At 45.8% G+C, this 24280-nt stretch overlaps 1 protein-coding gene across 1 annotated transcript in view; it reads right to left on the reverse strand.

The window, feature by feature from the left end:
- CSMD3 (CUB and Sushi multiple domains 3) overlaps positions 1-24280 on the reverse strand; it is a 1539978-nt gene that overhangs the window by 93421 nt on the left and 1422277 nt on the right. The window contains exons 57-58 of the mRNA XM_068237930.1: positions 10943-11128; positions 8133-8306 (exon numbers count right to left, since the gene is read on the reverse strand). Of these exons, the coding sequence (XP_068094031.1) occupies positions 8133-8306; positions 10943-11128 (360 nt within the window). The remainder of the gene's footprint in view (positions 1-8132; positions 8307-10942; positions 11129-24280) is intronic.

Consider the following 24280-nt stretch of genomic DNA (forward strand, 5'->3'; position numbering starts at 1 on the left):
GGGCGTATCTAACCATCCCAAAATCGCACCATTATGTATCTTGTACCCTGTTTGCCTTGTACAGCTTTGTTCTATGTTGTATAGCCTTGTTATCAGTGGTGCTCATCCAATATTCGGGTATCCGAGCTACCCAGATAATCAGAACTTTTTCCACTATCCGAACTTTGAATAGCAATTCGGATATTTTTTAAAATCCGAATATCACTATCCGACAAACTTGGATTTCCCATCTGAAATCCGAAATCCAGGCGGATAGTTAGTTCAGATATCCGAGCAGAAGCCAAAATGAGAGAGAGAGAGAGAGAGAGAGAGAGAAAGAGAGAGAGAGAGAGAGAGAGAGAGAGAGAGAGAGAGAGAGAGAGAGAGAGAGAGAGAGAGAGAGAGAGAGAGAGAGAGAGAGAGAGAGAGAGAGAGAGAGAGAGAGAGAGAGAGAGAGAGAGAGAGAGAGAGAGAGAGAGAGAGAGAGAGAGAGAGAGAGAGAGAGAGAGAGAGAGACCTCCGAAAGGGATTGTGTCCATTTGAAGAGACTTTGGAAGCATTTTAACCCATTTTAAGACCACTTCCGGTTTTCTATCCGGATATCCGAATCCGGACAGATATTGGGTTCGGATATATCCGAGTTTTCTCGGATAACAAACAGTTTGGATTTGAATATCCGATTCGGATCCGGATATCTGGGTATCCGGAACCGAATCAATTTGATTTTAAAAAGGGGTATCCGAGCACCCCTGCTTGTTATGTCTGTCATCCTTTGTATCATTGTATGGATGTATTGTCCAGTGCTGCGTATTATGTTGCCACTTTATACATGCATTAAATAATAATAAAAGAGCACTTATACCTCCTACACACTATCTATGTGTCAAATTGCAAAAAATAGAGTCCCAAATATCAGTGGAGTGAACATATTGCTGTAGGATGTTCCCCTGTAAAGGATACATGAACCCAAAGTCCACATTGTCCTAAGGCAGCATCTTTGCTATATCTCCATGTGAGATGAAGAAATCACAGCTCTAATATGTCTGCTGTGTAATCATGTTCTTGTCATACCGCAGCAGATAAAGCGTAAAATAAAAATAAAAAATCTTTAAAGAGGCTGTGAAGACATTTAATTATCCCATTCCAGCAGCACCCTGCTGTCAGCTGATTCTGGGATTATCATGTGACACAATGTCTATTCTACGGCTCAGGCTTGTGTAGGCAGAGTGCAGAATGTCCGTGAGTGACAGCCGTGGAAGAGCCGCAGTCTTAATGAACAATATTTATGGAACACACATATATCTTGTAATAATATAGGCAACGTGTCACTGGATTATTAGACAACACGGATTCTGAGATCAGAGAAACAGACACAAAGACCTCCAGCAGTCTCGCTATTGATTGTGTGTCGCTGCTTGCTTCTCTTTTATGAAGCATTAAAAGGTTTACATTCTGCCATTCCATATGGCTGTGCCCACAAGCCTTCCCATTACACAGAACTTATAATTTGTTTTCACATTCATATATGGTCCCCTTTAGAGTAAAATTACTGGCTGTATAATCAGCAGATGGGAAAAAAACATCGTCCTCTTCAGGGGAAAAAAATGTGTGTGTGTATCTGTATGCGTGTGTGTGTGTGTGTGTGTGTGTGTGTGTGTGTGTGTGTGTGTGTGTGTGTGTGTGTGTATCTGTGTGTGCATGTATCTCTGTATACATGTCTGTATGCATGTGTATATTTATATATGTGTGTGTGTGTGTGTTTGTATTTAGATTTGTTTAGGTGTGAGTATCTCTGGAAGGGTGTGAGTGTGTGTCCATCTGCATGTGTACATGTATATCTTATCTGTGTGTGTATGTGTGTTTATATCTGTTTGGGTGTGTGTTTCTCTGTATGTGTGTCCATCTGCATGTGTACATGTATATCTTATCTGTGTGTGTATGTGTGTTTATATCTGTTTGGGTGTGTGTATCTCTGTATGTGTGTTTGTCTGTCTGCAGGTTCATATGTATATCATATCTGTGTGTGTGTATCTGTTTGAGTGTGTGTGTGTGTGTGTGTGTGTGTGTGTGTGTGTTGTGTGGTGTGTGTGTGTGTGTTGTGTGGTGTGTGTGGTGTGTGGTGTGTGGTGTGTGGTGTGTGTGTGTGGTGTGTGTGTGTGTGTGTGTGTGTGTGTGTGTGTGTGCGTGCGTGCGTGCGTGCGTGCATGCGTGCGTGCGTGTGTGTGTGTGTGTGTGTGTGTGTGTGTGTTTATATCTGTTTGGGCGTGTGTATCTCTATGTGTGTGAGTGTGTGTCCATCTGCATGTGTATATTTATATCTTATTTGTGTGTGTGTGTTCATCTGCTTGTGTGTGTGTGTGTTCATCTGCTTGTGTGTGTGTGTCTGTGTGTGTGTGTGTTCCTGTGTGCTTTATTACTGCTGTGTGAAGTGGTTACATATTTTCCTCCTCCATATAATGCAGTAGATGACTTGTTCCATTGTTGCTTTATCTGTAACCCATAGTTACGCAGCTTGTATTCTACATTGTATAGCACTATAGAACATGTTGGCACTATGTACAGTAAATCCAAAAGCTACAATGATAAATGTACTTCTAGTCTTCTATTACCTTCATAGGAAACTGCCAGCTGCTCCTGCCACTACACTTATCAGGAACCCTGAATAAGCGCATCTGAATAAGCCACAAGGTAATTTGTGTGGACCAATAGAAAATCAGGGGGCAAATCAAAATTAAAGGGACTCTGAGCACCTCAGTACTTAAAGATGCATACCTTTCTGTAGCTTGTGCTCTCCTCTTTCATTTGGTGCCTGAATCGCCGCTCTACACCAAACTGTTTTTATTCGATTTCAATTTAAAAAATCGCAGCTGCCACGTTGGCTATGTTATACCTTCCGGGTCACCCCTGTCTTCTCTGTTAGAGAAGTGCATCACTGAATGAAGCAGGAAGAGGAAGTGACACGCATGGCCATTGCAAGAGGCTCCTCCAGAGGGGTCATAGCACAACTTTGTTGGAAGTCATCTGGCTTAAAGGCATGCCCATGAGAGGTGCTCGGAGTCCCTTTAAGTACTCAGCAGTGGCTGGATAGTGTACTGGATAAGGGCACTGCCTATGACACAGGAGACCAGGGTGCTTCCTCAGCTTTTACTATTTAGTAAGTCAGTACCTATTCAGTAAGGAGTCCTTGGGCAAGACTCCCTAACACTCCCTAACAGAGTGGCCTATTGAGGTCACCCTTATCAGCTGCTATAGATGCTCATTTGGATTCTGCGGAAATCAAATGCCAATTTCCGATTGGAACTCGGAAACTGGAAAATGGGAATCAGATTTCTGCGGGAATACCACATTACCGCAACTCGGTAATTTTATCCCAATTACAGATCTCCAAAGTATTTGGCCAATCAGAGAATGCAAAAATGACCCAAAAATGATTTGGAAATAATAAAAACGTGATTTCTGCCCATCCCTAGCGACTGCAACGCTCAAGCACTTTGAGTCCGACAGGAAAAAACGCTACACAAATGACTTTGCTGACATTAGTCCATTTGGTTCATATGAATAAGTAAAATATGGAAATTTCCCCTTAAATTTTCCTTCCAGATTCTTATTGGTCCAAATGATGGTCTTTTTGATGGATACTCTACAGCAGAGCTCCCCAACCCTGTCCTCAAAGCCCACCAACAGTACATGTTTTGCAGGAAACCATAAACTTGCACAGGCGGAGTAATTAGCATCTCAGAAGAGCTGATTAATTACCTTTTTGAATTTCCACAAAACATGCACTGTTGGTGGGCTTTGAGGACAGGGGGGGAACTAGACACCAGGGAACTGTATAGAGGAGGGGGGGCTAGACACCAGAGAACTGTATAGAGCAGAGTTCCCCAACTCTGTCCTCAAGGCCCACCAACAGCACGTTTTGCAGGAAACCACAAACTTGTACAGGTGGGATAATTAGCATCTCAGCAGAGCTGATGAAATACCTCTGTGGATTTCCACAAAACATGCACCGTTGGTGGGTCTTGAGGACAGGGTTGGGGAACACTGCTCTACAGGGATTCAGGCATTTTTACCATCAGAGAATCAGACAGCAATAACAACTAGCAGTGGAATCTCATCATCCTTCTTTTCATCCAGTGCCGGTGCTGCCGTTGAGGCAAATGGGGAAATTGCAAGGGCCCCTCAATGCCAACCCTGCCAAATGCTGCTCCCCTCGCTTGCACTGCTCCCCAGGGCCCTTGCGTGTGAAGCAGCAGCAGTAATTACTCACATGTCCCGGCGGGCTGCAACTGCACAGTCCAGACACTTTTAGCCATGCTGTCCTCCTTCTTATCTTTGACCCGGTGCATATTTACACACACATGCCGAGTGATACAGAAGGAGAAGCGTGGCTTAGAGTGCCCGGACTGTGCAGTCACTGCCCACCGGGACAGGTGAGTAATTACAGCTGCTGCTTCACACGCAAGGGCCCTGTGGAGCAGTGGGGTAATGGATGTGGGAGGGGGGGCATTGAGGGTGTACGGGCAAGAAGGCCTCCCCCCATCAGTGGGCCCCAGAGCCTTTTAAACCAGCCGGCTTTCATCCCAAACTAAATAGAAATGTTTGGTCTGGAGTTGAGCCTTAAATTTAAGTAACAGATTCAGGACAGGATCGCCTCCAGCGTGTCCTTCTCCTGACGCGCTGTTCATTCATATTTAAATTACAGTTGGCCAATTTCATTTCTGAAATGTTCTACAGCTAAATGCCTTTCCACAGATTTACAGCAGTTTTGCACAAATGATCTTATTACCAATAAACGATGTCGCAGTCCTGCAAGCTGTTCGAGAACTGGGCAATCAGGAGTGAATATCTAACAACAATGACATGGGGGACAGGAGACGGCTCAGCCGCCACGCTGCAGATGAAGTTTAAATGAAGCCTTGGCTAGGAGATCATTAGGTGGTGTCCATTTACTTTGTAATGTCCTCTCTGCCATTTCTAACGGTACATTGTGGTGTGCGTGGAGTATGTGTCTCTGATACTCTTAACGAGGATTGAGGCAACAATGAACTTTGGTAAGAAACCTTTTGTTAATGAAACCTGAATCATCTACGTGAAGAATCAAGAGAAAGTTCTTTCCACACTTGTAACTCATGGAGGTACAAAGCCAAGCAGGAAAAAAAGAACCCACCATAAAAACAGCCCCACCATAGGCTTCTATAATAAAAGGCACCTCCGGACACCTAAATGTACCTTCTTTGCAGCAAATCTCAACATTTAGAATGGCCACGGTATGCAGCAAGAGGGTGCAATTTCAGTGGCCAGAGGTACCCGATAGAGTTGCGGGCACCAGCGGAATGCATACAACCAAATAACAGCACTGCAAAGTGGGCCGCTTTTTTGATGCGCATTACAGCTTTGCGGAAAAGTGGGGTAATGCTTTAGGAGGGGTATTTAGGGTTAGGTGCCACCAAGGGGGTTAGGTAGGTTTAGTAACCACCGGGGGGAATTAGGGTTAGGCACCACCTGGGGGGAGGTCTTAGGTTTGGGCACCACCAAGGGGGTATTAGTGCTAGGCACACTAGAGGGAGGAATCTGTGTGAGAGTAGGGTTAGCTATAGTAAAATATCTGTAAATATTACTGATATTTTACTATCAAAATCCAGTAGTAGAATAGCGCTAATATTAGCAATATTTACTAATGGCAATCCCTTGTGCCCTTTTTTCCAGGCACCTTTATTTCATGTACATTAGTTGGTACAAAGTGCTACAACTGTCTAGGGCAGTGTGACTCATCTTAGTCCTCAAGTACCCCCAACAGTCCCTGGTTTAAATAAAACCACAGAGGTAGTTAATGAGTTCTGCTGAGACACTAATTACCTCACCTGTGAAGGTTTGCGGTTTTCTGCAAAAACGTGCACTGTTGGGGGTACTTGAGGACCGAGTTGAGAAACACTGGTCTAGGGAATATGTTACCTCTGCTGTTGTTGTGACAAAGGAGTGTATTTGTAAATCAGTAATAAAATGAGATTCCTACATTCTACATAAGATTCTCTTAGATTCATAAGGGAAATCCTTGAACAATACTGTAGAGCAACTGAGGGGTGAAAGAGGGTGGTCATCGGTCATAGTTTACACAAAGAAAAAGGCCTTAGTATTAGCACATCTTGGTCCATATGCAATTAACTTTTTCTCCTGCGCTATCTCCTAGGAGATAATTTTCATCTTTTCTTTCAATTAAATCTTCAGCATCGTACAACTGAAAAAAGTACTTTCCTGCTTGGTGGCTTAAAAGGCATTTTATGACAGGTGTGTGAAAATACCACCTAGGAGCAAACTCAGGAGAAAAAGTGATTGTCCCTTTTGCAATTCACGTTTTCTGCTTAGTTTTCTCCTAGGAGATATTTTTTCTTTAAAAACTACTGTTAAGGTCTTGGTTGCTGGTGGCTTAAAAGACATTTTATTAATACGGAGTGAACATATCACATATCAAGAGAAAACCTAGGAAATTAGGAGAAACGTGAACTGGAAAAGGGCCCAAGGCCCACATGTGATTAACTTTTTCTCCCTAGTTTTCTCCAAGTTGGTATTTTTACATCGTCGCCCACATGCAATTCCCTTTTTCTCCTGAGTCTTTTCCTGGGTAACATTTTCCCACCTGGTCATAAAACTACTTTTAAATCACCAGCAAGCAAGAAAATACTCAGAATAATATTGATAGTACTCTTTCACCAATGTTTTGGTTCAATTGTAAAATGCATACAAGTTATTTTAAAGAGAAGGTGAAAATTATCTCCTTGGAGGAAACTCAGGAGAAAAGTAAATTGCATGTTGGCCCATATTACCGTATTTCACTTTTCCTCCTAAGTATTCTCCTTGGAGATATTTTCACTCCTTGTCATTATCATGCCTTTTAAGCTACCAGCAAGCAATACAATTCTCAAAATAAAATTTGACAGTACTTTTTCTCCTACTTTTTGGTACTTTTAAATTTGATGAGTGCTAAAAAGTCATTTTAAACAGAAGATCAAAAATTTTCACCTACTTTTTGTCACTTTTTCAAATGCAAAGAACTGAAAAGTTATTTTAAAAAGAAGATGGAAAAGTAACTCCTAGGAAAAAAGTCAGGAAAAAAAGTTGCTGCTAGAGTGCTAGCTTACCGTGAGTGTGTTTTGAGTGAAAAGGTTTAGTGATTTGGTGTATGGAAATTGACCACTCCCCTCAGGACCTACTTTCCCCTCAAGATCCAAGTTCCAGCAGTATGAGCATTGTTGCCCTTGCATGTATGCATGTCTTTGTAGTCATGAGGATCTAGCTGCAGGCTGGAGCTCGCTTGTCCCTGTACCAGCACAACCTATTTATTTCCTGGTGTGAGTAGAGCAGTTTGTAGCTCCCTAGACAATTAACAAGCTGACACATCATTGCATTCAAGTGTTTTTGGAGGTGTGGTTAGCTTAAAGGGACATCAAATGGATGATTTGCATATGCAACAGTGATGCATCATGGGACACCTCAGCAGCACACTCCAACCTGAATAATTGCAAATACCTTCTGTTTTAAGAAGGCAAATCTCAGCTTTACATTGCATTTTAGTAAGAGGGCTTTGTGGTCCTTTTTAGTCCCTTACACACTCCTAGGAGTTCTGGTTCACCATGAGCTTGCTGGGTATTCTGTTACTCAAGCTCCCTGGAGAAAGCATTCATGTGCATTAATGTGTTGCCTTTGAAGGAAGGACCAGATATTGCTTCAATTTGAATCTCAGGTTCAAAACTATAAAATGTTTACTTGCTAATGGGTGTAGGTAGTAAAGGGACCAATTTTATAGAGGTGACTGGGAGGGAGAAGGCACCCCAAAAAATAATCATGGATGTAATAAACATAAAATGGCTTACCTCTAAGAAGAAGGGGCCATTATAAGTAAGGAATTGTAATAATCAGACACAAAAACGATAACGTATTTAGCGGAGCACAGTCTGCTTCCTCAGATTAAATAAGTGTCTGGGTAGCCAAAGTGCAGAGCTTGGAGCGCCTAAATTTTGATATATGACAGCCCAAGCAGTCTGGCATGGTGTGATACGTTTTCCCTGACCTCTAATGAAGTGTTTGGTTATACAGTGCAGAGGCCTTGTCTATTCTGTACAGTCTATCTATACATACATTCCTCTTCCCCCGCTTACCTGAGCAGTGAGCTAACGATCCGCTCCATTGCCCATTCAACTGACAGGTCCTTGTAGAATGCCCTATTAACGTTCTCCTTCCAGTGCAGGAATAATGGACAGTAGATCCAAATGTAAACTTCTCTCCTGAAATAATGGCGTTGGGAGGAACTCCGGGGTGACCACAGTCAATCACTGAGAAGAGAAATGACACATTTAATTTTGCTCTCTGCCACCTTGAGATGCCTCCATCACAATGACTGTTTGCTTTATTAAATGGGAGCTTGGCGAGCTGTCATGGTAAGCAGTACACAAGTGAGGTTAGGTTACTTAAACACAGATCACGGGGAACATACTCATGTTTTGCTGGGAGTAACGCCTCCAAGATAAAAGAGAAATGTAAGAAGCAAGAGATTGCTTATTTCAGATAGCAATAAAACAGGTTTAGATTTCATTAAACACAACATACAGCGAGGGAAACAAGTATTTTGATCCCCTGCTGATTTTGCTCATTTACCCTCTGACCAAGAAATGACCAGTCTGTAAATGTAATGGTAGGTTTATTGTAGCTGTGAGAAGCAAAGTAACAACAAAAGAACCCTCAAAAACCCAATGTCCCAAGCTCAGAGCTGGATGTGCATTATAACGAGTGAAATAAGTATTGGCAACTCAAAACTCAAGCTCTCTCTCCAAAGACTTTCTACTGGATTAGGGTCTGGAAATTGGCTAGACGTGCCTATGAAAAAAGTTGCGAGGATAAATTGGCGTGAAATAGCAGTAAATGAATATTGGTAATTTCCCTTTAGGGCATTGGGTTTTTGAGGTTTCTTCTGTTTTTATCCCCTCTCACACAGCAGGGTTGTGTAACAATAGCGATGCCACCCCCGTGGGGCCTGGGAGCTGGGGCAGACTGGGAGAAGGAGCTAGGGACAGTCTCAAAATTTTGGAAAGGCCACAAAGGCCCAGGTCTTGGGAGGCTGCAGCCCAAGGGACATCTGGACATGAAAGAGGGGTTGCTACAGATGAGAGGAGGCTGCAAATGGGGAGTAACACCTGGAAAAAAGAAACTGATGCCCAAGGGAGCTGTTCATGAAAGAAAGGTGTTGCTGTACAGGGATGATACACATGGAGGAGGGGCCTGCACATGGAATGGGAGGGTCTATGCATAAAAAAGGGGAGTCACAACATACTTGGCATAGGGGCACAAAAAGTATAAATTCGGCCTTGGCTAGGGGGAGGGCAGTCTTGTGAAGAGCAGCAGCAGAGGGTTATACATTGATGCTCTCAGTGGCGGTACACCAACCCCAACTTGACCTCCTCTACAACTCCAGACTGTGCTCCAGGGTGTTGGGGATTGCCAATGACCTCTCTCACACAGGCCACCGTTTTTTTCTCTTGGGTATATCTCCACAGTACAAGCTAGACTGGCTTCAGCATGTTCCGTTGGTTGGTATAGTGGTGAGCAAAGCTACCTTCCAAGATTGTAGATCTATCTACAGTGTGTGTGTGTGTGTGTGTGTGTGTGTGTGTGTGTGTGTGTGTGTGTGTGTGTGTGTGTGTGTGTGTGTGTGTGTGTTTATGTATGTTTGTGTGTGTGTTTATGTATGTTTGTGTGTGTGTGTGTGTGTGTGTGTTTATGTATGTTTGTGTGTGTGTGTGTGTGTTTATGCATGTTTGTGTGTGTGTTTATGTATGTTTGTGTGTGTGTGTGTGTGTGTGTTTATGTATGTTTGTGTGTGTGTGTGTGGGGGGGGGGGGGGGGTTTGACCCTTTTATCTATGAGTGTGTAAAGTACAACCCTCTGGTAGTTTCTAATAAAAATACCACCTCTAGCTGTTTCTGCTTCACCTCCTGTACCAGTAACCCCCAGTTATCTAATGTAAGCCCATGACTTGGCCCCCACACTCATCTCTCCATCTTGTCCTAGAGGCAAACTGGACCGATACTAAAGTATTCGATGGACTGGGAAAAATATCTTTGCATTGGCAATGCAGACTCAGCTTCAGACCTACCTTTCATACAAAATTAAAACAATAAAAAGTTTTCACGGAAGTATTTAGGACATTTTTTGTTTATAATGACCTCCTAGGCACAACCATCTCCAATGACCTGAGCTGGAAAGCAAATACTACCTCTGGACACAGGAAAGCCCAGCAGAGACTATTTCTTTGCCAACTGAAGAGGTTCAGTACAGCCCAGGAGTTTCTGGCAAACTTCTACACCGCCACTATTTAATCTGTCCTATGTTGTTTATCTATCCTGGTCTGGTACGCTGGCTCCTCCACATCCAAACTACACAGGGTTATCAGATCAGTGGAAAGGATCATCAGGAAACACCTACCCCAACTTGAACTCCTCTACAACTCCAGACTGTGCTCCAGGGTGTTGGGGATTACCAATGACCCCTCGCACCCAGTCCACCGCTTCTTCAGTCAGATCCCATCAGATTGAAGGTTTGGGGCCATCTCCACCAGAGATTCAAGGCATGGGAACTTTTTTTTACCATCCGCGGTCAACCTCTTGTACCCCCTCCACGCCCTCACCCCTCCAGCCCTCCTTAAGGTTGAGGCCCTTGCTATCACTAGACTGTTTAATGAAACACTGTTCTCAATATATCTTGTAAACACCACTGTTTGTTGTGTTTTGTGATTGTGTTTATTGTTTTTTTTTGTTTGATTGATCATATTTATATTTTTACTCTGAGCCACATATGTGCCAAATCCAATTCTGGGCACGGCTTAATCATGCTTGGCGAATAAAATAATTCTAATTCTAATTAACATATTTGAGCTTTTGCAAAAAAAATTCCATCACTAACATCAGAAACTTACTAATACATTCTGGAAGGGACTTGTCCCACTGTCCATTAGGCTGACACACAAGCACAGATGATCCAAAGAGATAATATCCCGGGCTGCAGTCATAGAACACCACAGTGCCATAGGTGAAGTTCCCATGTTCAATTTTACTTTCCCGAAAGGAGTTTTCTGGGATTCCGGGGTCCGTGCAATTCACCACTACACAGGAAATAAAAGACAAGGTTATTTAAGCATGGCTGCCATTGACCAAGGATCATTAAAATGAGGAATATCACAAGAATCGTAAAAATGAACAGATACAGTTCAGGTGACATTCATGCAGCAAATACCATGAGAAAACCTCAGGTTTATTTTCACAACAGCTTCACATGACTGGCTGCTTTGACTTTCACTGTGACCTCCTACTGGCTACTGCATCACCTTAACCACAGTTAAAAACTAATAATTTCTTCAATGTTTTGCACCAGCAGTCATACCCAGAAAAATGGACAGCCAAACTACTGTAATGTTACAATGTATATGAACGCCACCGGTGAGATGGTCGCAGGAAGAGCCGGATGATGGCTCACCCTGCTGCAGATCAAATTCCAGGCGGCATTAAATACAGTACTATCCCCCTCCGGAACCCCGAGTTAACTGTGCGTGGACAACTGACTTTAGTATTGCTGCCATAGCGGCACCCAACTCAGATGATATGCGGCAGGTAGCTGACTATTCTCTAAATTAAATTTATATATATACTGTATATATAATATATATATATATATATATATATATACATATATATATATATATATATATATATATATATATATAATATATATTTTATATAGTATATACTCGCATATAAGCCGACCCGCGTATAAGCCGAGGTACACACTTTTCCCTCACAAACCAGGAAAAAGTGACTCACGTATACACCCCCTCCCCAGTTCAGCCCCCTCCACAGTAGCCAGCTAGCCCCCCTACCCATAGCCAAATGTGACCCAAGGATGATACAGTTGTGTCTCAAGACGCCACAAGATGGCATCATAAATATGAGACACAGCAATTGCCACACAGGAAGAATCCCCGATCATTGCACCAGTGATATGTTAATTGCATGCTCCACTCCACAAGCCAGGGGACACAGGTAGTCTTGAGCAGCGCACTCTGCACACCATGTTGCAGGGGATGGGCGTGCTCGGACACAGCAGGGTAGCATCACTAGTGCATGATCCCTACACTCCTCTGCAGTAACAAAACCGGTTCCACCATTTGTTCTGCTCCGCTGACTCGCATATAAGCCGAGGGAGGTAACTATCAGCACATTATGTGTGCTGAAAAATGTTATATCTATATATATAATAGAGTAAGTGCATCAACCTTCAAGCAAGAAGAAGAAGTAGCACCCTGCCCCCAGGGCCGGTCCAAGCAAGAAGAAGGGGCTGGTCCAAGCAAGAAGAAGAAGTAGTGTCATATAAAACCAAGGGCAAAGAGGGATAATTTGCATATTCAGTAGCAGTGCATTGTGGGTAACCACAAATGTTCACTTATAGTTGAATTATTGCAGATTTGCTTCTGTTTTAAGAAGGAAAATTACACCAAGCTTTGCTTTTTTTAGTAGGTGGGCTTTTTGGTCTCTTTTATCCTCCTATACATTCTTAGTAGTTTGGGTCACCCTGAGCTGCTTGGTTACTCTGTTGTACTGGTCCAAGCCCTATCTCATACAGCCTTATCAATCCCAGCTATGTACTGATGAGGACCAAACATCTGAAATAGACTGTCACATGTGGGTTTGATATGACTGTGTGAACTTCAAAGCTATAGGCTTGCTAGACTTACCAAGGGTGAAAAGGAATAATTTGCATATTTAGTAGTGGTGCATTGTGGGTAATCACAAATGTTCACTTATAGCTGAATTGTTGTAGATTTTCTTCTGTTTTAAGAAGGCAAATTACACCAAGCTTTGATTTTTTTAGTAGATGGTCTTTTTGGTCTCTTTTATCCCCCTATACATTCCGAGTGGTTTGGGTCACCCTAAGCTGCTTGATTACTCTGTTGTACTGGTCCAAGCCCTTTCCCTACACCTTGAAACCATTCAGCCTACTCTTAAATTTCACCTTATCATATAAACATCATTTAACCTGAGCTATTCCCTTCCGCCACTGACCAAGACCTGTTACCACTTCAATGTGACTTAGAACTCATTAACAACTGATATACAGCTTCCCTCACCTTGACCCCTATGCAATTACCTTTTTACCAGGAGATAATCTTTCATCTTACCTATAAAATAACTTTCAAGCACCTAATAACTGAAAATGTAGTAGTGCTGGGGGGCTTCAGAGGCTTGTTATTGTTATGCTGTGAAAACATCTCCTGTGAGAAAACTCAGCAGAAAAGTGAATATCGGACCTTCCTTGTGTTAATGCCACTATCCAGTGTAGTAAGGCCCAAAAGGCAACTTTCTATTCCCAAGTGTTACTTGTAATCACAGTATATGTTGTTAGACAGCTGTCTATATTAGTTACAGTGCTGTCACATTTATGTTGTACAACAGGTCTTGTATGTCTTCCATCATGTTTGTTTTGTATGGCATTACCAAAGATAATGGCACTTAAAGAGGAACTCTATTCAAAATAACTTAATTAATACAATTGTATTTTTTTCTTTCAATATTCATTTATAATTTAGTCAGTGTTGGCCCATTGTAAAATCTACTCTCTTGAATTTATCACAGGTGGCAATATGTTTACTACTGCCAGATAATCTCTGCGGAATGTTCATTTACTGAGAATTCTAAAGCCAATAGACAAGATCTCTGGTCTCCCAGAGTGTATGGGGTGGGGAGAATGCCACATAATAAACAGCCTAGGCTAAGCCTCAGAAATATATGGCTATAGGACATGTTTATGATGCTAAAACAAGGGTATTTAACCTCCTTGCCGGTTATCCCGAGCTCAGCTCGGGGTAACCTGCGCAGGAGGATTTCTCAGGCCCCGCTGGGCCGATTTGCATATTTTTTTTTCCTACACACAGCTAGCACTTTGCTAGCTGTGTGTAGTATGCGATCGCTGCCGATTCGCCACTACCCGCCGCGCCGAGCCACCCCCCGCCCCAGACCCCTGCGCAGCCTGGTCAATCAGTGTCAGGCAGCGCTGAGGGGTGGATCGGGATTCCCTGTGACGTCCCGACATCCATGACGTTGGTGACCTCATCCCGCCCCGTCGCCATGGCGACCGGGGAAGCCCTGCAGGAAATCCCGTTCTGAACGGGATTTCCTACTTACTCTGATTGCCGAAGGCGATCGGAGTGGGTGGGGGGATGCCGCCGCTCAGCGGCTATCATGTAGCGAGCCCTGGGCTCGCTACATGATTTAAAAAAAATAAATAAAAAATAACTTTCGTGGTCATGGATTTTGCTGCCGAGGAGGCAGAGCTTTCTGCTGTAGCTCTGCCTCTGCTAGTGTCAATTTGCGGGCAGATCGCCACCTCTCCCCGCTACTCTATGTGAAAGAAGACTGAGTGGGGTGGGGAGAGGCGGTGATCCGTGCAGATTGACAGAGTAGAGGCAGAGCTACAGCAGAAAGCGTTTTAGGTAGAGCAATCATCAACAAGATTGTAAGATAAAAACAGTGATTTAGGGAGGCTTCAGACTCTCTTTAACCACCCTGGCGTTTTATTTTGTGCGGCCATGGGTATTTTTTTTTTTTTTTAAAGGCTATTTTTTAGTGTAGCTAGCACTAGGCCAGCTACACTCACCCTCCATGTCCCCCGGCACTGTTTCCCCCCCTCCGCTTGCTGCCGGCGATATTTACCTGGCCGCAATCCCGCGATGGCCGAGACTTCCGCCATAGCTTCAGGCGTTACTATGCTGATGATCAGACATGACGTCATGATGTCATAGACGTCATGATGTCATGCACAGTTCTGATCGCCGCCATAGCGAGCCCTGGAGGCTATGGAGAGGCTGCGCTGGCGTGGGCTCCCGGGGGGGTTAAGCAAAAAGTGTGGTGATCGGGGGGATTAAAGTGGGCCGGCGGCGATCGGAGGGGTGATGTAGCTAGCCAAGTGCTAGCTACACCCCCTCTGAAAATTTGGGCCAGAAAGACCCTCCAGGGGCTGAGAAATACACCGCGGCAGTAATGGACGAGCTGAGCTCATCACTACCGCCAAGGCGGTTAAAGTATCTGCCGATAAGTCTGTGAAAATACAGCAGGCTTCAGGCTTTAAAGGGGAACTTTACTAAACATAACTTAATGAATAAAATTATTTTACAGTGTTAATTTACAGATCATTTAGTCAGTAGAGAAAGTCAGTAGTTGGGGCTGCCAACAGCTCTGGGCCCCCCTGTGATCGCAGGAGCTGCTCCCCTCTGGTTACACCACTGGAAGGTGGGGTTACATAAATACCAATACACAGCAATATGTCATTATAAGAAGCTTTTCCTTGCTGCTGTGCTGATATCCTGAAAATGAATGTAAAATTGTGTATCTTTCATTTTTGATGTTCTGCTTTGAGTCATTACAGGTCCTCTTTGAAGTAAATGTGATTTTTAAGAACACTGTGTTACAATCTGGCTTGTGCAGCACTGATATATGTTATAGTGCATTTTCAATGAACGTTTATCTTTTCTTTAAATGTGTCATTTAGAGTCTAATCGATGCGCCCCGAGGTCAGGAGAGGTGAAGCGACAATATTATTAAGCATCATAAAAGTGGCAAATAAGCCATTTCGCATGTATATCGGCTCATTCCAGGAGTAACTTTATTTCCATATTCGGGTCCAATTTATAGCTAACTCCGGCTTTGGACAGATGAGTTCAGGAGGTTATCGGAGAGCCTCAATGCTGCACTCTTCCTTTAATTGCTTCTCAGATTTATAGAACGCTTATTGATATCTTCTTTACTGGAATCCTGGGAAATACATTCAGTCAGGACAGAAGGACTTTGACAAATAAAAGATTAAAGTGCTCCATAAGCCCGGAATTGAACGGGCTGCTCATTGTTGGTCCCGAAACAAATTGTGGGGGGAAAAATTAACGATGACTACATTAAAGTGAACCTCCAGACTAAAAATCTACTCAGCAGCACTGAAAAGGCTTGGTGTTTCTTTAACGGTTACACAGCATCAGAACATTTTTTTTCTTAAAGAAGTCTCATTTTTAGCTGCATTTTTAGCTAAGCTCCGCCCCATCAAAGAAAACTGCCCGGGCTTTTTTCCCCTAATGCTGTGCAAAGCATGATGGGTTTCCTATGTTGTTATTCATGTTGCCTAGCGACTGGGAGGGGTGATAAGGACACAGGACAGTTGGAACTGTGTCTCATGCTCCCTGTCACCTCCATTCAGCCAAAAAGATGGCTGCCCCCATGAAATCACAAACATTTGCCTGTTCTTTTAAAACAGGGTTGGTAAGAGATTATATTATCTATCTATTTTAATTAGCATAACTAATGTAACTTAATGACAGTATGTTTGTTTAGGCTGAAGTTCCTCTTTAACTGACAGAGCTCCAGGTTTATAAAGTGGGGCACATAAACTCAAACATGGGAAATAAGCCCAGCATATGGCAAAGTCACCTTAGGCTTCGTTCACATTGTGTGCGGTGTGGATGAATGCGGTTTTGCGCTAATTTTTCCGAAGCACGCTGCATCAATGAGAGATAGCTTGCTTCGGCTACAAAAATATTCCCAGATGCGTTACGTCACAATGCACAGGAACACGCAGTGTATGGTGAATGGGAATGTGAAAATCTTTGGACCATGCCAAACGCATGACAATTACGGTGCTTCAAAACTGACAGCACTGCGCAAAGAACATATGCACAAAAGTAAAGTTGCCGTGCGTAGGGAGCACACTGCAAATTTATCATTACTTACACTGACAAGGTGGCATGCAGTCAATATTGGCTACCAATCAACCAGGGAATCCAGTTCATAGTCTTAATCCTAACTGAAAAGCTCTCCACAATCTCTCTCCCCTGTACATCTCCTCACTAGTTTCCAGCTACCAACCCAACCGCAGTCTCTGATCTGCACAAAACCTTATTTTGTCCTCCTCTAGAATCACTTCCTTGCATTCATGTATACAAGACTTTGCATGTGCTTCAACCCTCCTCTGCAATGCCCTTCCACAACACATCCGTCACTTTCCAACGTTTGATATCTTTAAATGCTCCTTCAAAACTTACTTTTTCCGACAAGCAACTTAGGCCTTTCCCCATTTCACCTAAAGCCAAGCTGAACTCCTATTAGGTATTCTAAAAGAACACTACCTCCAGATAGGAATATTGTATACTACCCCACCTCTTGACCCCCCCCCTAGATTTTTAAGGGCAGGGCTCTCTCACCCTTTTGTGTCTTGGAATTTGTTATACATATTATTAATCATGTTACTTTTGTCACTGTAATTACCAATGCTGTATTTTGTACCAATTCTGTATTTTGTATATTAAAGTATACCATTGTTTGTATTATTGCACCCCAAGTTAGAGGAGCGCTGCGGCTCGTCGCAGCGCTCCATGACCTAGTTAGTTCCCTGCGGGAACTAGCTGTAAGGGGAGAGTTGCAGGGGGGGAAGAGTTAGAGAGGGGCACGTAGTGTAGGGCTGTTGGGATTGGGTAGTTTAAGCGTGGGGGGGCGGAGCTAGTTAGGCGGGGAGATAGGAGGTGACGTCAGTCACCTTAGTTGGAGCAGCGAGAGCAAACGTGTTCTCGTTTGCTCTGCATAAGTAGGCCCCAGGGGAAAGCCAGGGTAGCGGCGATGTCGGACTGGGACATAGCGGGGGTCTTGAGGCAGCTCAGGGAGGAGGCGGACAGGAGGGGGCTAGATTGGAGGGGGGCCTTGGAGGCCTCTTCCGCACAGCAGACCGCCGCCGCAGGCGGGCCGCAGGACGCAGCCCCGGCGGCGGGCAGGCCGCAGCGCAACAGGAGGTCGGTGGACAGGCTCTCCCCATCCCCACCAGCAACCAGGGCCAGGCGTGCAGCGGCTGAGGCGGACGACAACCCGGATGCTCCTTCCGCTGGCACAAGTGGGCCCATACAGGTCAGTGTATCGGGGGATGGGGGAGCAAGCAGCAGCAGTGGTGCACCGCCGGCCTCTTCGGTCAATGCGGGGCAGGCTGGGGGGAGGCAGAACAAGAAGAAGGGGAGAGGGGGAAAACAGCGTCGGGGGCGGGGTGGGGGCTCCCAGGCAGCAGACAGATCCCAAGGGCAGGGCCCCTCCACCCAGGCTGCAGTACATCCACAGCCTGGGGTTGATGTTACGGCCGGAACCTCTAGGCAGGATTCCGGGCCACAACGGGGGGACACGGTTCCAGCGGGTGTTCCTTTATGGGGGCCAATGATAGCACCAGGTATGCAGCTGGGGGGACAGGGCGGAGATGGAAGGGCGGGTGGGGGTCAAGGTGACTCTGTCAGGGGTGGACCCCCACAACAAGCTTGGGGAAGTTTCTTCCCGGGCCCGTGGGGGCAACCACCTTCTTGGGGCCCATTCGGCCCCATGCCATTTCAAGGTATGGCGGGTGGGATGGGGTGGGTGCCGCCTTATGCGGGTCCAGGGTGGCAGTACGGCCCTGGATTAGGTAATGCTGGCAATAATTTCTTTCCACAGGGCCGCCCGGCTGGTGCAGGTCCCGAGAGAGGCCATTCCTCTTCGGCAACTATGGCGCAGCCTGATCAAGCTGGACCGTCGGTATCGTCTGCCCCGATGGCGTCAGCAGCAGGAGCTGCTCCGGATGGCAGGCCTGATGCCCCTGCGCATCCATTGGGTGAGTCGTTGCCACAAAATTTGTTTTCTGACGGGCAGGTTATGGGATTTGGGGATCAAAGTGCTTGGCAGGGGTTTATTGGGGGAGTTCGCACCCTGTTAAACAAATTCCAGGATACGGTTCCAAGGGGGGTGGGGGCTAGGACTGCGGAGACGGGCCCGGTGGGGGTGTGGGCCCCGGATATTGCGGTTGCAAGGGGAGATGTGGTTGAGGTGTCGGGGGAGGCTCAGGCTGTAGCGGGTACGGAGTTAGCCCAGGCTGGGGCCTCCAGTGAAAAACCTGCGGAAAAACGGGTCCCCATATCTGATTCGGCAAAGGGGCACTCTTACATTTGCTTCGAGGGCCCCTTGGGTGCGCATTTAAAATCTGAGGTAAAGGAAAAGATATGGCGCAGGGAGTACATCGATATTTTTACCCTGTTACCGTTGGAAAGATTCCCCATAGATAGATGGGTCAAGGGGAAGGAGCACAGGAAGGAAGAGGATGAGGATAGGAGGAGGTTCAGGCTCATACCTCGGACCTTTGGTAACTGGCTACAGGCCTTCGCTATCTTGGGCAGTGTGCTGGGGGAGAAGTTCCCGGAAAAGTGTACCCCCCTTTTTTGTTATTTAGATGCCAGCTGGGAGGCTCACAGGGTTTATGGGGGGCTAGCCTGGTTAAGATACGACGAACAGTTTCGTCAAAGAATGTCGGTGCAACCAGATCTGGATTGGCACCACAAGGACATTGGTATTTGGCTTAGAGTGATGAGTGGTAAGGGGGGTTCATTAGTCACATCACCGGGGGGTCCCCCTTTTCCCACTAGCGGTGCCTCTGCAGGGTCAGGGGCCGGGTCAGCAGGAAAGAAGGGCCTGTGTTGGTCCTTTAATGATGGCACCTGCAAATGGGGGAGCAATTGCCGTTTCAAGCATGAGTGCTCACTCTGTGGGGGATTGCACCCGGTCGCAAAATGTTTCAAGAAGGGGAGAGGGGCTACAGGTATGCACAGAACGATCGACCGTCCTGGTAAGAGGGATGACCCCGGTGAGGGTAGAGGCGATGGATCCCTGGTTAGATAGGTACGGGGATCGGAAGGCCGCAAAGTTGCTGAGGGAAGGTTTTACGAGTGGTTTCAGGATTCCATCTGAGGTTCAGTACCGGGTGGTTAAAAAAAAGGAATTTACAATCCGCTAGAATGCACCCGGGGGTGGTTAAGGAAAAATTGGGCAAGGAAGTTTTGCTGGGCAGGATGGCAGGTCCTTTTACGGATCCTCCTGTTGAGGACTTACTGATCTCGCCTCTCGGGGTAGTGCCCAAAAAGGAAAAAGGCAAATTCAGGTTAATACATCATTTATCGTTCCCCAAAGGGGAGTCGGTGAATGATGGGATTGACAAGGGATTGTCTTCAGTGTCTTATGCTTCTTTTGACGTGGCACTAGCTATGGTAAGGGAGGCGGGTCAGGGGGCTCTTATGGCAAAGACGGATATTGAATCCGCCTTTCGGCTGCTTCCGGTACACCCGGAGAGCATGAGATTGTTAGGTTGTTATTTTGATGGGGCATTCTATGTGGACCGCTGTTTTCCCATGGGATGCTCCATTTCATGTTCTCTGTTCGAAACTTTTAGTACGTTTCTGGAATGGGTAATTAGGGAGAAGAGTGGTTTCTCCTCGATTACGCATTACCTGGATGACTTTTTCTGGGTGGCGCCGGCACAGTCGCAATTGTGCGCGCTGGTTCTACGTGAGATCCAGAGCACTTTTGGCGAATTCGGGGTACCGTTGGCGGCTGATAAGACTGAGGGGCCCGGATCGGTTATGAGGTTCCTTGGCATCGAGATTGACACGGATCAACGTTTATGTCGGCTGCCTGCGGACAAATTACAAGATTTGGTCCAAATGGTATTGGCGATCAAAGGGGCAAACAAAGTAACGCTGCAGCAGTTACAATCGCTCCTGGGAAAGTTGAATTTTGCTTGTCGGGTTATGCCGATGGGTAGAATTTTCTGCAGGCGTTTGGCTCTGGCTACTAGCGGGGTGAGGGAACCTCATCATTTTATCCGGGTCACTCGAGTCTTGCGGGATGATTTGGTTGTGTGGGCGGAATTTTTGTCCCATTACAACGGTTTGGCCTATTGGCTAGCCCCGATGGTGAGCAACGACCAGTTGGAATTGTTCACCGACGCGTCCGGTTCGGGGGGGTTTCGGGTCCTATTTTCGGGGCAGGTGGTGTGCGTCAACATGGCCGGAGGCTTGGCGAGGAACTGACTTGGTCAAGAACCTGGCCTTCTTGGAATTGTTTCCGGTTTTGGTGGCAGTGGCTTTATGGGGCCCGAGCTTGCAAAACAGGGCAATTCGACTGCGTTCGGACAATACGGCGGTAGTATCGGCAATAAATTCATTGTCGGCTTCGTCGCTGCCAGTGATAAAGCTGTTACGCCATTTCGTTTTGTTATGTTTGCGGTTCAATTTACATGTCTCGGCGGTGCATATTCCTGGTGTGGATAACGGTATAGCGGATTCACTTTCTCGTTCACAGTGGGTCCGCTTCCGGGAGCTGGCACCAGAGGCTCAGGAGGTGGGAGAGAAATGTCCGGATTACCTGTGGGGGTTAATTTAGATGGTTTATGGCAGTATATTAGACGGTCGGTATCAGTAACAACTTGGGAAGCGTACAAAAAGGTATGGAGTTTATGGTTTCATTGGAAGGGAGTCTTTTCCTTTTCGGACTCGGAGGACGGTCGGAAGGATCTGATGCTCTGGCTCATGGGTACGTGGCTGGTGGAGGGGGCATCGCATGCGAGTATCGCTAAGAGGTTGGCGGCTCTCTCCTTTTTAGCAAAACTCATGGAGTGGGGGGATTTCACAAAAGGGTTTGCAATTCGGCAGGCACTTAAGGGGTTAAAAAAAGGTTCGGACAAGGGAGATCATAGGCGACCAGTTTCTTGGGAAATTTTAGGGGCATTGTTGAAACAATTGGATCACGTTTGCGTGTCAGTTTTCGAAGCTAAGTTGTTTAAACTAGCCTTCTCTCTGGCTTTTTATGGGGCCATGAGAATTGGGGAATTGGTGAGTGGTAATTGTAAAGTGCAGGGGGGGCTTTCGGTGGACGACGTATGGAGGCAGGGGGAGGCGTTGATAGTTAGGTTTCGCAGGTCAAAGATGGATCAGGAGGGAAGGGGGGCGGTGGTTCAGCTTTTCCCACTAGAAGGGTGCACCACCTGCCCGTTGCAGGCGTGGTCGGAATATATGTTAATCAGGCCAAGGGGTGGGGGGTCACTACTGGTTCATGAGGACAGGTCATCCTTATCCAGGTTTCAGTTTTCGGCGGTCCTGCGTCGCTGTTTAAAAGGTTTAGGGCTTCCAGAAAGGGAGTACGGATCACACTCCTTTCGGATCGGGGCCGCTACAGAGGCCTCAAGGTTGGGTCTGTCTTCAGAGATGGTCAAAAAGATCGGGAGGTGGCAATCCAACCGGTTTTTATTATATGTCCGACCTCACAGGGTCCAGGCCTTGTCTTAAGGGTTGCGGGGTAAGATGTATAGATGGTAGTTGGTTGGGGGGGGGAGGAGGGAGGGGGGCGGTGGGTAAGATGGCAGGGCAATAGGGGTGTTATATATATATATATAAAAAAAAAAAAAAAAAAAAGGGGGGGGGGGGGGTTTTGGTGACTAATTTGTGTTTAGTGATAATGTTCTGTTTTTACTTCTTAGATGTTCCGGTCTGTAAGGTGTGGCTATTGGGTCACTCTTACATTTATTGGGCTGAGCAGAGGGCCGGTCTTCGAATGGACGGAAGGCAGCTGGGAATCTCGGCTCAGGAAGCAGTATTGCACTGGAATGGCGTCAGGGGGTTACAATGGGACGGGTTGTTAGGGGTGTTTTACCGGATGCTGCAACGTGAGGGTTCACCGCATGTGGTGTTGGTGCACGCAGGCGGGAATGACCTGGGCTTGACTCCCATGAGGGCCTTGATGAAGGCCATCATATCAGCACTCTCGGTCATAATTGAGACCGTTCCGGGGGTGGTAGTGATATGGTCGGAAATTATCCCGAGATTCCGTTGGCGGTATGCGCGGGATTACAGAGCCATTGAGAGGGTTCGCATCAAAATCAATAGAGCGGTGGCGAAGTTCGTTCGCAGTCAGGGAGGATTGGTAGCTCGGCATGTATTGATGGAACGGCATCGGGAGCTATTTCGGAGGGATGGCGTGCACTTTACCGACGTGGGGTCTGACAGGAGAAGATTGAATTTGCGGTGGCTTTGTGGAGGGCAAGGCAAACGTAAGGAGTCACGTTTGCCTTGCTCTTGGCGGAGGTCCCTTTGCTAGAGGGAGTGGACTTGGCTGGTGGGAGGGGCAACACATGGTTGGTTGGGGTGGCTTGCGCGGGGAAGCCATCGGTGCCGAGAGTTTGGCAAGAAGGTTTTGGACAATGTGTTGGCGTGTAAGCCCAAGGGACTCCTGAGCCTCAGGCTGCGGCTAGGAGTTGTTGGTTTTCATGCCTGGTGGTTGCCCCTCCTCTTTATGGTTTTCCTAGCAAAAAAGGGACGAAGATGGGATGTTCATGTTTACACATATGTTAATGTATTTTTTCATTGTTAAAGTTGTATGTTCATATGGTTGTTTTGATTATGGAGTGTTATTGTATTATGAAGATGTTATTTTGCATTGTCACTTTGTATGTGGCCGATACTTAATAAAGTGTATCATTCCAAGATGGTGTCAGGTCGTCGGTGTAGATAAGTAAGTGTATCTTGGAATGTAAGATTTTAAGGGGGAGTATCGGTCACTGTTATCTGGGGTGGGGGTGGTTTGTATGGTGTTAGGGGAGGGTGGTATGAGTGTAGTGTGAGTGGGAGCAGTATGAACGCTGCTAGGTCATGTTTCTTATGTTGTACAGCACCACGGAATATGTTGGCGCTTTATAAATCAGTAATAAAAATATATCAACAAGATACAGCTTGGTAGGCACTAAACGTTTGGATTGGTCATGCAATTGAGGGAATGCAGGTGTGGGGCTGTGCTTGCCAGGTTACATTGATAACATGAGTCACACTGAAAGCACAGATTTGCTATTCATCCTCTGCGCATGGCCACTTTACTGATGTTTTGTGCATATGCTCCATATATTTTGCATAGTAGTCAAAAAATTTGATGAAAAGTTACGATTATGCAAAATTTGAGCTCAACACTACTCGCATGATACACATTTTGGCTGTGTATCTAGTTGACTGCCTCAGGTTCAGCTTTAAGCGCTCCTTGTTTGCAGCACACATCTCTGCCCTTAAACTCAGATTAAGGTCAATGTCCTGTGACCAGGCATGCCTCGGAAGAGCCTTCAAGCTAGGAGGCTGAGAGCTGGCTCCTGGGGATTCTCTTTCTTTAGCTCTGAAAGCAGTTCCAGAAAACAACATTTGCTCATTGTACATTTCGGTACGGTTCTCTAAGAGAAGGAAAACCTGGAATATTTTCTATTCTTCTTTCGCCGGGAAAATAAAATTAGACTCCGTAAGATTCTGGACTGGTACTTCCAGGAAGCCTTTTATTCCCTGGTACATCAGACAGGGCTGATCTGAACTGGAGGTTTGGTGGATGCTTTACAGCAGGTGGCACTTTCTTATGTT

The sequence above is a fragment of the Hyperolius riggenbachi genome, chromosome 5 (genome assembly GCF_040937935.1).
Source record: "Hyperolius riggenbachi isolate aHypRig1 chromosome 5, aHypRig1.pri, whole genome shotgun sequence".
Lineage (NCBI taxonomy): Eukaryota > Metazoa > Chordata > Amphibia > Anura > Hyperoliidae > Hyperolius > Hyperolius riggenbachi.